Raw genomic sequence first — 15,641 nt, 5'->3', positions numbered from 1 at the left:
TGACTGGTACGTGGTCTACGTTTGTGTGATGGACCACCTGCAGCTCAGATATGACCATAACACATAGGTCATGAGCCAAATAGCAATGAAGCAGCTCTCCACTCCGCTGTATGGCTGAAAGAGCTGAGTGCGTCTCCAGTGTAATGCTCCAAGAACGCGTAATGTTTCAGAATCAGATTGGCTATGCGCAGCCCCCTGGCTGCTAGCGTGTGCAGGCATGGGCTAAACAGCTGTTGGACGAGGATGTGAGGCCTGGCAGGGCTGATTGGCTGTGTGGCGGCGGCCTCGGGGCCTGGAGCGCCGCGCTGGGTCCCTGGTCAGCAGAGAGAGCAGGCAGAGCTGACAGAGGCGACAGGGCTAATGAAGCCGTCTGATGGAGCCCCAGCCAGAGGTGAGCTCAGGAGCAGACAAGCAGCCTCCTGGCACTCACACGAGAGAGAGAGAGAGAGAGAGAGAGAGAGAGAGAGAGAGAGAGAGAGAGAGAATAAAAGAGTCAAAGCTGGGTGACAGCAGCAGCCCCTCAGGGGAAATGAAGGTGGGCAGTGCACAATTGATGTGGTAGTGACCAGCCACACTACTGTCCCTCACACCGGCCAAGCTGTATACAGCTGGATAGCTCTGTCAATGAGTTAATAATAAAGGCCTAGGCAACCAGTCAGCGCCCCATTTCCCGTCGCATCACTGCAGGTGATCTACAGATCGCAAGCTCTCAGTCTGACTGGTCATGGAAAAATGGTCATTTAATAATTACAGTAAAGTGAAATAAAATCGCATTGGACATAATGTACAAGTGTGGAGTTTCCTTCAGGAGCTATGTTCAGACGTTATCATGTCAATACCATGTCTGCATTTGGATGCTTTGAAGTCTTTCCTGCTTAATACACAGCCTCCAGAAAACAAGCCAGGCTGCTGGAATGGGATGATAAATAATTCATTGCTCACTGTAACATGAATTCGGATGGAAATTCACACTATTTTTAGCCACCATCAGAAAGGTCACAGGAGCACTGTGACTTTGTGTCTGTACGCTTGCTTGTCCCGCTAAGAAATGTTCTCTAGCGTGTCTTTAAAGAGAGGTGAGGTAGAGAAATGAGTGTGTGTGTATGTGTGTGTGTGTGTGTTTGTGTTTGTGTGTGTGTGTGTTGTGTGTGTGTCCCTGTCTGCCCATGTAGCAGTCTGGACACTGTCCTTAATTAGTGGCCAGCTCAGGTGCTGACCGCCGGTGTACTTAGCACGGCCGCTGGCACCTGACAGCGTGGCATTTCCACCGGTGCCACCCCGTTCGCCACTCTACAGCCTGTGCCCACCTGAAGGTCACCAGTCAGCAGCTCATGGGCATCCCCCCTCCGCCTGTGGCGCGCGGTGGGCAGCAGCCAGCGGCCATCCCAGCACTCCCTGCGCCCCTGCTCCGGGCAGCCATCATCATTAATCAGAGCTGAGCCACCGATCGCAGGCTGATGACATGCAGCGGGGGCTGCTGGGTAATGGCTGAGGGGAAACATGGCCACTGAGATCTCTGGCCTGGCCGAAGCGGCGGAGCCATCGGTCAGTGCTGCGGAGGCATCAGGCCTGATGCTGTGTGTTTAGGGGGGGGAGATGGATGGGCCGTGCGCGTGAGCGATAGGAAGGAGAAGGAAGAAGCTGGCGCCTGCTCTCGCCTTCTCCTGGCATGGCTGGGATGAGGCTCCTTGTATTGCTCGCTATTAATTATTCAGAGAAGCCTGATTAGATATGGCCCACTTCTACGGCAGATTACATGAGGGAGGAGGCCTGCCTCGCTCTCACACTCACCCAGCCTCGGAGAGGGCACACGCGCACGCACGGACGCACACACGCATGCACAGGGTTCATGCACCATGTAAAACTGAATATTAGTATATGTACAGCATGCAATTGTTTTTGTTTTGAAACTCACTCCACTTGGCCATCCTGATTCAAGTGTTACTGGTACTGCTGTGGCTTGTGTGTGCGTGTGTGTGTGTGTGTGTGTGTGTGTGTGTGTGTGTGTGTGTGTGTGTGTTCTGATGTGAAATGCCCTGCAGACCTGGAAGCACTTGTCTCTCTCTGCGTCCATCTGTTGTGCTGGCCGGCAGCTCTGCCCACTCCCCCAGCCAGCTCTGCCGAGTGCAGGACGGCCAGGCCCTCTTCCGGCCCCATAACATGATCTCAGTGAAGCCACCCCCACCCTCGTCTCAGCGCCAGACGCACACAGACGGCCTCCAGTGTTAGGAGGAGTGTTTTGCTCAACTCTTAAGATGTTTGCACTCACAGAATGCACCTCTGCCATCTGTGCCAGGCACTGTTATTGGAATGAACGAGGTGGCTGTGGGTGTCTTATAACCTGTGCAGATTACACGGTTTCAGCCCGATTTTGCCACGATTTTGTTGTGGCCGACAAATTTCCAGTATCGTGCCCGAATATGAATAGTCGGGAGCGACGCCGAAGGAGAAAATGCCTTGTAATGTGACATATTCAACGACCCACGATTTATTGTCTGCAACGTTCTACGACTCCACGACCAAAAGTCTAGCATGTCAGAATTTTGGGGGAATCTCCTACGACTCCCATGTTGACACTGACATTGTGAGGAGAAGGCTACGATAGATAGGCTACATGATCTTGTAATGTGGCCAGTCTTACGACCAAGACCTGGCAAGATTTTGTGCTTCTCTGATCGCCTAGTCTGACATGGTCAATTGTAAAAGATAATCGTGAAAGACAAAAAAATCATGTAATCTGCACAGGCCATAAGATGCACTGAAAACTGATTTCTGTGACTACACTCCATCCAATATCAATCCTACCCCATTCCACTGTGTCTGGCTACCATGCGTTGGTCATTATGGGCAAGGAAATGCTGTAATCGAAATAGCCATGCCCGTACGTTTAACACAGGAAATGTCAATAATCGTATTCATCAATTGTTCAACTTGTAAAGGAAAGCACATGAACAGTCTTGTTCTAATGGTGATCTGTCTGTGTCCCCCTGAAGCTGCCAACCAGAAGGAGGGCCTTAAGGGCACACTCTGCGTGAAGGAGGAGCCAGGGGCCGAACCCTCCCAGAGCCCCCGGGCCCCTGGCTTCAGCTTCTGCCAAGAGGGGCCAGTGGGGGGGCCGAAGCCCCGGGAGGAGGGGAGCCCCATGCTGGCCAAGAGCAGCAGTCTGCTGAGCCAGGACATCAACATCAAAGTGGCCTCGGAACTCCTCATGAAGCTCTCAGGTAAGGAATCAGTAAGCGCTTTCAGATATAACCTCCGGAGTACATGCGGAGGTTTGTCAAACGGAGGTCCTACCCTTCGGATGATTCAGATATGATGCTAACCTGCGGACCTAATACTGACCTTATACGGACGTATGTGTGAACGACATACACGCACATTACAGAATCTCCGTGTGGTTGTCGAGTGAGGGGTGGGGGCTTAGAGTTCACAAGATGCGAGATATATGACGCAAAATATATGCGGCCGCTGCCTGTCACAGCTGCTTTTTACAAAGTGTAGCCTATGCATTATAGGCTAAAGAGAAATATATTGTGCGTAGGCTAATACTTGAAGTAGGATAGTCACGTAAGTGCGCACATACAGTATTTGTATGTGTGCTTCGAGTAAACACATTTATCTGTTTTCAACGTTATGTGCCAGAATCTGGTTTGCGTTGGAGAGAGAGAGCATGCACACACTTTATGGTAGGCTACCAGCCAATTCAGTAGGCTAACTCAAGACTTCAAGGCCATCATACAACGTTTTTAAGCAACAAACAAAATACTACATAACAGTGAAGTTTTTTCATGATTTATTTTTTTCCAAAAGCATACTATCCCCATGCAGGCGCGCTGGGACATATTTTTGACCATGGGTGCTGAATAACAAAATAATGGATGTCCAACGATTTCTCCCCTAGCATGATATGATTTGAATTTAGACAGCTACGCCATTTCAACGCGATGTATGAGTAGGCCTAAGAGCGAGAAGTTTTATAATGCCCTTGCCACTCCGACTCATCAATAAAAACTGCGTGCACACACACCAGACCAGCACTTGACTTTACATCATTAAACTATTTCAGTATATTGCTTTTCTGATTGTCAAAACCACACCTAACTTATGGCGTCTCCACTCCACAGCAAAAGTGTCCTAACCACGTTACAGCTGTTTCTATCTGAGCGACTCCAATAGTGAAAGGATTTCAGTGTCATATTTCGGTGGCACTAGCTAAGCTGTCGTGGAACTCGAGATGACATGTCTACAGGTCTCACCAACACGAAATTGTAATTGCAAAAGATGCATCCTACCTCATCTGTTGTACTGTAGTTATTCGAAATTGGGCTTTTCACAATCCAACGATATATCCAAAGTGCGAACTAGTTGGTGATGGTTTATGAAAACTGCAGTATGCATGCTACACGGAGTTCTGACAGGGCTGTGCATGGCCTAATAAGCAGGCAAGATATAACCCACGATCGCCATGGTTTCCTTGTCAATTCGTGTTTGTGGTAATAATGACAGCAACAATAAAACCATCTGTATCTTACGATCTTCATCATTCTTGACAGATCACCTCCTCTGGATGGTCATATGCATAATTAGCCTATAGCCTACCTTTAGTTTTCATTTAATTTTAAACACGAATCTACTGTCTTTACTGCCGGGAGAGAAAAAAATCCTGTATTCTTTTCTGTAGCCTAATTCTGCCTAAGGTTATCAATGAACAGAAAACCGTGTTGGCTAACAATTTATTAAATACTCCTGTTATTGTCGTCCGTCAACAACGTCGCTGTAGGCTACTGCCTTTTCAGCGCCTTCTGCTTATGATGATTCAGTCTTTTGAATTCATTTGGCCTTGCCATGCAGTTGTAGGCTACAACGTGCCATTCCCTTCATGTGTTTTATCAAAATGTTGTATGCCCTCATGGACAGTAGCTCCGTGATGTCTGCATCTTTCCATGTCGGAGATTTTCTGGACAGCACTATGCCACTCCATCATAACACTGGCATTTAAGTCAGATTTAACCACATGGACGCACAAAAGAAACGTCACCAACATGCCCTCTCACTAGGTGTGATTTTAACCGCATGTTCTACGCCTCGTTCAGACACAGCACATTTACATAATGTCCGGAAGAAATACTAGGTCGGGGGTAGTATAAACACCGGGTGAATTCGGACTTCCATATGACCGGTTATGTCGTTCAGATATACGGCCCCACCGTTTAACATCGGCAGAACCTCCGGTCTTACACGTATGTCTGAAAGCGCTTAATGTGATGAAGGAAGACTAACTGCAATTAAATAATGTTTTTGTGTGTGTGTGTGTGTGTGTGTGTATGTGTGTGTATGTGCGTGTGTGTGTGTGTGTGTGTGTGTGTGTGTGTGTGTATATGTGAATTAGAGGACGGGAACACTCTTGTTGCCCTGTTGGTGTGAGTGTCTGAGTTGCCAGTTGTGTCTATAAACTGGAGTGGTTGATGCGCACAACTGCTGGAGTGTCATCTGACTGCCCCAGGACCTTCAGGCAGACCACCTGCGTCTCCAATCTCACCGTCGTCAACTTCCTTGTCTGTTCCTTTTCATAAAACTACAGAAGGAACTGATGATCTGTCCATTCTCTTCCTCCCTCTCCCCACTCTCTTCTTCCCTCGCTTTCTGACCCTCCTCCCTCTTTCTTTTCCCCCCTCTTTCTCCATCAGTCACTCCCAAGTTTTCGGGCCGACAGTTGAGGGTCAATTCCTTTTCATGTTGCTCAGTCGATATCTCTTTCATCCTGTGCGGTCCCCTGCCAAAACAAACCGATCGATTAGCTTTTGGGTCCACTGGCCAGCCACAGATTGAGCCACTGGCGTGATCTTTATGTGAACTCTGTGGAGACTGAGCTGTTTTAAAAGAGCTGTAGCCAGGCAAGAACATCGCACAGCTCTCCCTGCTGTTCCCTGCTCACCACTGCAGTCAATATGCATCAACTGTAGCTCACACAAGTATGTGCACACTCACACACACACACATATACACACACACACACACACATACACACATGCGCACATTTGAAAAAGCTTGTGGAACTTGGCCTGTTCTCTGTGCTTGTGTGTAATGGAGGGGGGGAGAGATGTCACCGGTCACTCAGTAGCAGTACACAGAGGATTGGGAGTATGATGTAGTGGACAGGAGAGCCAACCCCCCCATTAGCCGTGTGTGTGTGTGTGTGCACATGTGTTTGAAACACACCTCACACCAGCTGCTATTGTTTCTGTTAGCTGTTGGTGTACAAGATGAGTCACATACAAACTCTCTCTCTCACACTCTATCTCTCTCTCGATCTCTCCCTCTCTCTCTCCCTCTCTGTATTCAGTATGAGTCACAATCGGCCTGCTCTACTTTTAACACATGTGCTACCCAACTGCCTAGCCTGTGGGTCATATTTCCTCAGGGGGTGTGCGTGTGCTGTCACATGTGCATCTTCATGCTTACAGATGCACAGAAAGGAAACCGGACGAGGGCGTGCGTGCATGTGCGTGTGTGGTGCGCATGTGTACACATTTGCTGGTAAGAAAATGTTGAGAGATGAGTGGAGTCACAACAACCCCCCCCCCCCCCCCCCCCCCCTTCATCTCACACTTGGCCCAACCCTCCACTCCTCCAGGCTGGCCATTCACAGCCTGTTGACAGTGTAGAGTCACCACCGCTTACCCTGTGCCGTTCTTCTGCTTGGGGCTGGTTCACACCACACCTCTGCAGATCACACTCTCTCACAGTGCAGCCCCCTACACCTCTACTGATCACACTCTCTCACAGTGCAGCCCCCTACAGCTCTACTGATCACACTCTCACAGTACAGTATCCTACACCTCTACTGATCACACTCTCTCACAGTACAGTATCCTACAGCTCTACTGATCACACTCTCTCACAGTACAGTATCCTACACCTCTACTGATCACACTCTCTCACAGTACAGTATCCTACATTGTACTGATCACACTCTCTCACAGTACAGTATCCCACACCTCTACTGATCACACTCTCTCACAGTACAGTATCCTACACCTCTACTGCTCACACTCTCTCACAGTACAGTATCCTACACCTCTACTGCTCACACTCTCACAGTACAGTATCCTACACCTCTACTGATCACACTCTCTCACAGTACAGTATCCTACACCTCTACTGCTCACACTCTCACAGTACAGTATCCTACACCTCTACTGCTCACACTCTCTCACAGTACAGTATCCTACAGCCCTACTGATCACACTCTCTCTCAGTACAGTATCCTACAGCTCTGCTGATCGCACTCTCTCACAGTAACAGCCCCCACCACCATCAGCTCCCCAAGGGCCAGCTGTGCAGGTCATACCCAATCGTCATGGAAACACGTTGTCAAACATGGTTGTGTGTATGTGTATGTATGTGAGTGTGTGTTGGTGTGTGCAACTGTATACAACTGTGCAGGTGTTTGCATGTGCCATGTGGAGAAGCAGCATAGCAATCTTCAGTTGCCCCCCCCCCCCCCCCCATTTTTCTTTGAAAGGTAAATAACACTATAATATTTATACACATACCCAGAAGTGAAGCTGTGAGAAGAAAGATCCAAGATCTCCATAAATAATTATCAACCAGTGGCCTGGCAGTTCACATATCTACTTTGTACTGCTGATTTTGTGCAATATGATGTACTGTTTTTAAAGCATTCTGTTGCTCTAGGTGTCAGTCCTGCTGTGAAGTTCACTGGTTGTTCTAGTCCCACATCTTGTCCAACAACAGGACGGCCATCTCTGCCACTGCAAACCGTAATCAGCCACCGCTGACCTCCGTCTCTCGACATAACTAAACAGTTGAAATGTTACATCAGGATCTTAAACTAGGTCATCCTTATTTTTGGTCAATTGAGACTATTTATATCTGCGCTGGCGTTTCCGTGAGAGGCAGCAGGCGTGTGTCATCTCTACATCTGTCTGCTGGGTGCGTCCTGGAGCTAATGACTGAGACAGAGGGGCCTACCATGCAGCTGCACCAGAGGGCCCACATGGGCATGGAGACAGAGCCAGGCAAGGGCTGTTTACCTGAGCCACCAGTCACCCAAAGATGCTTCAAGCCAGATGGTCCAGCCTTGTTCTAGTTAACTTAGTAGTCCTCCTTGAATCAGTTGCGTATATAGGCCTTCAGACATTTTTTTGTGTTGATGTTGCATAAAGTGTGTATGTGTGTGTGTGTGTGTGTGGTGCCAGAATTGCTGTGCTCTCATTCTGCCTGTAGCCCTGCTGCTGTTCTCAGCTGGGCTGTTGTTAGCGTTGCATCATGATGTGCTGAATTATTGAAATGCCCATGGCTGGCTGGTCTGGGATCAGTGCAGTCAGGTCGCTGCGGTGCTCAAACCCTTTGAAGCATATGAACTCTTCACCCGGTGTCTAACCAGGCCATCTTTCCCAGCCTGCTGCAGGGAGACGTGCACTGTGAAATGACAACTTCCCTGTTCTCTCTTCCTCCCCCTCCCCCCTCTCTCTCTGTCTGTCTTGCCTACGATCTCACTAGCTCTTCCTTTTCACTTGACTGCAGTCTCTCTCCTTCCTCAGCCTTTCTCTCTTCCTATATTCTCCCTTTGGCCCTCCATTCTTTCAGCCATTCCTCTCCTCTCTTTCTCTCTTCCCGATGCCTCTCCCTCTGCATAACCCCCCCCCCCCCCCCTTCCAGCCTGCACCCTGTGTGTCGTTGGCCCCTCTTCTTCGTCTCTGTTCTAGATTCCTGCTCTGCTGCTACTGTACTTCAAAGCGTGCTTGTGATGGAAGGGTTTTGCATGTGCTGAATGGCTGATGATGTGTAGCTTTAGGCGCTTGTGCAAGCAGCATGGCTGCTGAATTGTCTTGTAATCCTGGTGCTGTCCGTCTGTATGAGCATTTTGGCCCACTTGTTTGTTGGTCAGAAAAGACCCCAGTATAAAATGTCATCTTAGAAAGACAGCTGTCTGTATTGTCTATATGAGTGTGAATGAACAGACATGGATATTTAATTACTTTCTTTGCACTTCAGCCTGAGAGGAAAGAGCAAAAGATAATTTGCAAGTAACTACTGTATTTCCCCTTTACTGATTTAACTTACATTAATCAGTACATTAAAATGATTTAAATTCATGTTTAAATAAAGAATAAATCAAGTGTTATTTTAAAGCTTGTGATGCTCTCCTGGTGGTAGTAGTAGAAGTGGTAGTGTTGGTAGTGTAGTGTAGTGTAGTGGTGGTAGTGGTTCCTGTTGTAGTTGTATTAGTTGCATTAAACAAAACCCAGCTTGAGAATGGGGAAACAAACAGTGACTTCTATATCATCACTACAACCCACTGAGCCTTCCATAATGGACAGAGGAGGACACCTTTTCCAAATGATTGGAGGTCAGAAACCAGGTGAAGGATCTCTCTCAGTTTAATGTTCTTCCCATGGAATGCCTCTGGCACAAATGTAAATACTTTCCACTTGGTACTGTCTGAATTATGTGGAGAACCTGGTAGTAAACAAACAGAATGCCTGCACTCTCTAGTCAGTTTAACATTTAAGAAGAACACAATAAGTGTTTATAGCAAAACCACTGAAATCTCAAACAAAAATATAATATTAATGGATCCAGTGCCATGTGTAATACATTGTTTTTACACTAGTCAGTCCAGGAAGACATTTGTTTTTGTGTGATGTGTCTTCTATGTGTGACATGAAGCTGCTCCTGAAATGCATAAGAGACTTGATGGTTGGAAAAAACCGGAAAGGAGCACCAGGGTATGTCACACTTCTGCTCTGGTGAGAAATGTGGATGTGTAAAGGAGTTCAGAATCCAGTCGAGACCGAAAGAGCATGCTGCACACTAGTAGTAGGTGTGTGTGAGTGAGTGAGAGAGTGCATGTGTGTGATCATTTGTGTATGCACTTTTAACACACCACTTAAATTGTCACACTGACCGCAGACGGTGTAGGTCAAGCGTAGATTGTGTACGTGAGAATGAGGCCAGTGACAAGGCAGATATCGTGGCATTTGACAGCTCACGTGACGTATGCCATCACAACGGCAGCCATCTTGGCAGCCTAACAAAGGAAGGTTCATGCCACACAAAGCTCTGGCACTTGGTGTGTGTGTGTTCAAATCTTTCCTGCCTATGTCAGAAGTGATAGACCCTGGGCAATTGTGTAGATAGGTAGGTGTGTGTGTGTGTGTGTGTGTGTGTGTGTGTGTGTGTGTGAGAGAGAGAGAGAGGGAGAGAGAGAGAGAGACGCCGTGTCCCCTTCTTGACCTCGGTCTGCTCTCGGGCTCCAGGCACCTTATTAAGGGATTAGAGAACTGCTAGTTGTAAGCGTGTTCCCGCCTGGCATTGCCTCCACCAACCCACGACACCTTAGTACACACACTACCCACATACAGTACATGTGCACACACACACACACACACACACACACATACAGTCACAATGTAGGTCAGATCCAGTCAACAGCAATATGACAGACTCCGCCCAGTAACGCCAGGCATAGTTCAGGGGGGGTTGGGGTCATCATCAGGCTAACCACTCCCGTGCGCTAGACACTGCACTCACACACACACACACACACACACACACACACACACACACACACAGGCACGCACACACTCACACAGATCTGTGCTGTATGTCTGCAGCATTGTGCGGGTTGGTGTGAGTGTGGCTGCCCCCCTCCTCCTGCGAGTGACAGACAGATGCCACCACCCCCGCTGGCAGCCCATCTCTGCCTCCTGTAACCTCCTAAACCAATCGTAGGGAGGAGAGGCCGGGCCAGAGGCTCTCTGCCATCGCTAAAGAATTCACAAAGGCTTTTTTCCGTCTCCAGAAAGAGACTTTTTCCCCTAAATGAGGAGCTGAATGGAAGAGTGACTTTATAAGCCCTGGCCCTGACGGAGACCAGCATGAGATCACTTCTGCTGTCCTTTTCATGTTTTCATGCTGATGGCATCTCTCCCTCCTTCTACCCCCTACTTCTCTCTTTCTCCATCTCTCTCTCTCTCTCTCTCTCCCTCTCTCTCTTGCAAATGTTCCCTCTCATTTTCTCTCGCAGCCCTAAAGTGGCTTTCTTTGTTACATGTGGAGGTTACATGGTCAAAATGGTGATATGAACAGAAGAGTGTAGCCATAGTCAAAGTCCTGTACATACAGTATGCTTACAACTACGCTCACATAAACATAAGAGATTTGAATAGGAAATGAATAGACAATTGCATCATCATGTGGTCACTCTGCCTTAATATTTCCATACAGTGTGTTGTTTTCATTATCACTTCTATTTTTTGTTATTTTCGGTGTATATATTGTTGTACCTGACTTGAAATAGTGTTGGTAAGACTAGGTATACAGTACAGTTCTTTTCAGATAGATTTTTAGCGCAATGAAAACTTCAGTCCCAATCCTACCTGTTTCTACAAATTTCTACACATTACATATAGCCTAGGCAAGTGTATGTCAGTTGCCTGCTACAGTCTTTTTTCCTAAATGCTTTCTATATTGATGGAAGAGCAATACATGATATGGAGATGAAAAAGAACTATCATACATCTACATCTTGATGTAAAGATAAATACGCCTAGAGATAAATAAGGCATCTTTGCAATGATATCTTTTCAGAGAACAACAAGGAGACCTGTTCTCAAACGATGACCGTCAAGGCCGAGCCTATGGAGGTGGACCCCCCTTCTGACCCAGCCCCTCTCCCATCTCACCTATTGGGATTCAGCACTTTAGGAGCATGTGAGAAGAGGGAACCAATGGCAAATCTCCCAGAGGCGTTGCCCCGGCCCCAGAAGGATCTTTTCTCCCAGGACATATCTGTGAAGATGGCCTCTGAGCTCCTCTTCAAACTGTCAGGTATCTTCTACCAACAGCATGGCAGGAAACCGAAAGGAACGCACAAGCCTTTCTTCTTGTGTCTCCCACACAAGATCCCCTGTGTTCAGGCATTCTCCTCAAATTGCTGTGGGAGTGTGTGTTTGTATGTGGTGTTTATGTGTGTGTGTGTGTGTGTGTGTGTGTGTGTGTGTGTGTGTAGTCACGTTTTGGTAATGATGGTGAGGTTGTTGCCATGGGCTCAGTATAGCAGGAAGAGGATTAGCAGACCTGAGCTTGCCCTCGAGCACTCCTCTGTCCCCCACTGTTACAGCTTCCTTTAAATGGCATCCAGCACCTCTGAAACACACACACACACACACACAAAGAAGTGTGTGTGTGAGTGTGTGTGTGTGTGATCATATGTGTGTGCCTCCTTGCTCTGAATCTCGGCGGCTCAAGCACACTTGGCTGCACACACCTCCTCCTCAGCTCTCCCGTGCTGCATCGCCATGGAAACACAGAGAGCCCTTCCGTCCTCGGCGTGGTGACAGTGGAGGGGCTTCACTGAGTGCCATGTAGAGTGATGAGAGGTCATCACAGTGCGTTTGGGGGATGGGGACGGGGCACCTTGCCTACTGCTTGACACTGCTCAACATTGCTCAAGACTTCTTGGAAACCTGAGTTTTACCTGCATTCAGCCGTTTGTTTTTTTTCAATCCATGACTTGCTGTTTTTGATACCTTGATGTCAATTCACACCAAGGACCAATTCATCAATACATTCAGTTGTGTGAGGAGCTAGTGTACATCAGATTAGTCCCCTTACTATCAGCATGTGTAATGATTGCTGTATTTATTTGTGTTGACACACAGACCTCCCTCTAATTCATGCTTCTTACCTGTCTGCTCTGTTTTCCAGAAAAAGTCAGCAAAGCTAACAGCAACAAGGACAATACCACACTGGGCATGAACAGGTGAGACACACACACATACACACACACACACACATACACATACACACACACATTTAGAGCAATCATTAGTCATTTAGATAGAGATTTAGATAGAGAACATTCACAGGAAGAGGAAACGTCTTTATCTACGTCTTTATGTATACGTCTCTATGTATCTAAAAATGAGGCGAAACATTTCCATCCTGGTACTTCATACAGCAAGTGTTTACATATAAGCCGGCATATTGAGGAGCCAGGAGACAGGACTAAATAGCAAAATGAAGCGTGACGTGCAACATTGGCCGTGAGGAGTAACACAACGAACTATGCATGATTTTCAAAACCCATAGCTTTGACATGCATAGCTGGGGATTTTCTCATCAATAATTTTACACCCATAACTTATGACAACTGAATATTAAAATGTTTTTCAAGAAACAGAAAGCCTCTTCAATGTGCTTAATCGCCATGAAGGCTAGCCTGTTAATCAAATCATGCTTTGTTTTATCGCTTGATTTTAGGATGGCCTATATGGCAACCGATTGCATTCCGACCTACAGTCAAGTTTAGCAGGCGTTAAATGACTGGAAGCGTTGTGGATTTCAAGATTGTCGTAATGTGCTGCTATTGCTGCTTTTGATCAGGCAGATTTTAAATGTCCTGTGGTGGGTTGGACACATAGTGTCATCAAAACGCCCGCCCAGATTCCCCCATTACGCCTTGACACAATTACAGTGGTGACGGGACAAAAATTGGTGGGCCACATCGACCCCTTTATGTGTACCCCTCCTGGTGGTCAAATTGGTGGGCCACGTCGACCAGCCGTTCCGCCTCGGTGTGTCTAAAAACGTCCAGCGTTCCGCCATAAATGTGCACAAAAAGGCATCATATTACTCAGTGAAAAAACGACTTGTGTGTGTGCTGGTTCTCCTTTATTTTTGAATGTACATTAGTTAATTACTATTTTATACATTTGTAACAAATCATGTTTAAGGATAAATAATAAAGTGTGTGTGTGTGTGTGTGTGTGTGTTCTGACCTTGCAGTCCCTTCCTGGATGACCGCTTCAGACAATCACCTTTCAATACTCGCTCCAAGAGCTCATCACCTGCAGAAGCTAGTTCTTCAGCACAGGCCCTACAAGGTGAGTGTACACACACACACACACACACACACACACACACACACACACACACACACACACACACAGGTATTCCATTTAAATACATTTACACATTTACATATATAGATACAAATACAGACACACATTCTTCTTGTACGCTAGTTAGGAATCAAAAGATTATAACTCGACTCCCTTGATTCTCCTTCTGCATCACATGTGCCCTGAAATATCTTCACCCAACTTTGATATCGGCTTCATGGTATTTGACTTGAAGTGTCTGTGTTATATTAATTAATTTAACCAGGGTTTTGAGTTTGCTATGGCCTTTACAAAAAATGATGGTGGTTATTATTTGTGATCTGTGTGTAAGCTGTTAGCATGGTGGTTACTATTTGTGATTTGTGTGGTAAGCTGTTGGCATTGGTTTGTGTGGATGCCTTGGTCTGTGCACAGGAATGTGCATTTAGGAGTAAATCCACAAGTATCTCTCCATCCTCTGTGTATACTGTGCCTGCTCATTTGTGTGTGTATTTCAGTGTGTGTGTGTGTGTGTGTGCGTACATGTTGGTGTGTGTGTGTGTGTGTGTGTGTGTGCGCGCACTTGTGTCTGCTCCTCCATCTTCTTCTCTTGCCCTGGGTCAGCCTGTGTACCACACGGTCAGTGCTTCTTCGGCTGCCTCTAATAACACCAATTAAGCCATTAACCACTTCAAGGCCTCGGCCGCCTCCTCTCCAGAGCCTCAATTACCCAGCCCACCCAGACTCCCCTGTTGAGGTCGTGACCTCTGGCTTGTGCGACCCTGCATGACCCCCTCTGGTGCTAAGCTAACTCTGTTATCTGCTGAACACCAATGCCCACACAAACCCCACAGACCAGCAGAGCTAGGAATAGAGAAAAACAGATGGAGAGAAAGACAGAAGGAGGGGATGAGAGAGAGAGAGAGCAGAGGAGAAGATGGATGGAGGGGAAGAAAGAAAGAAATAGACAGAGAACTCCTGTCAAGAGAGAAAGAGACAGGTAGCAAACGGGAGAGAAGTAAAGGGGGAATAAAGCACAAAGGGCACTACGCTGTGATGTGATAAAGAGTACCTCTCCTGCAGACCACTACTGTGCCTCTGTGCTGTGAGGCCACCCTCTCTTTGGCATAATGTCCTCCCTCTGATCACACACACACACACACACACACACACACACACACACACACACACACACACACACACACACACACACACACACACACACACACACACACACACACACACACACACACACACACACACACACACACAGAAGCTAAATGCCACAGCATAGGAATGGTCATTTGCTGAAGTGTGTGAGTCACAGGCAGATGTTTTGCCTGATGACTGAATGACTCACGGACTTGTGTGTGTGTGTGTGTTTGCATGTGTGCGTGTGCGCGTGTGTGTGTGTGGTTGAAAGGGTGGGCGTTGTGAGTGGCCAGGCAGTATTTTGATTGCATCCTCTGACAGTAGCCTAGATGTGAGTGTGGAGGGCGAACTCCCACTACCACTCATTTCATTAGAGCTTCCTCTGTGGACATCCAGTCCATCTAATGCCACCCGCTACCTCATGAGCCTACTGAGCATGCCAGTGGCCAGCAGACCTGTCACAGATGCTTCTGGTCACTCTTACCGGGGTAATGACCACAGCACCACTGGACATGTGTCATGCATGTGTCAAATGAAATTTGAGGATAAGGATTTTTGTCAATTTTCTAGGGTGCT

General features: G+C 47.3%; 1 protein-coding gene across 1 annotated transcript in view; it reads left to right on the top strand.

Annotated features, from left to right (window-relative positions):
• znf827 (zinc finger protein 827) overlaps nucleotides 1-15,641 on the top strand; it is a 50,958-nt gene that overhangs the window by 20,378 nt on the left and 14,939 nt on the right. Inside the window, exons 5-8 of the mRNA XM_076294220.1 lie at nucleotides 2,994-3,221; nucleotides 11,620-11,859; nucleotides 12,739-12,793; nucleotides 13,819-13,916. Of these exons, the coding sequence (XP_076150335.1) occupies nucleotides 2,994-3,221; nucleotides 11,620-11,859; nucleotides 12,739-12,793; nucleotides 13,819-13,916 (621 nt within the window). The remainder of the gene's footprint in view (nucleotides 1-2,993; nucleotides 3,222-11,619; nucleotides 11,860-12,738; nucleotides 12,794-13,818; nucleotides 13,917-15,641) is intronic.

This window comes from Alosa pseudoharengus, unplaced genomic scaffold (genome assembly GCF_046254945.1).
Source record: "Alosa pseudoharengus isolate Yale_2024_CS ecotype anadromous, Long Island Sound unplaced genomic scaffold, YU_APseudo_1.1 YU_APseudo_1.1_scf_2, whole genome shotgun sequence".
Taxonomy (NCBI): Eukaryota; Metazoa; Chordata; class Actinopteri; order Clupeiformes; family Clupeidae; genus Alosa; species Alosa pseudoharengus.
This window is presented reverse-complemented; position numbering and strand designations above follow the sequence as displayed.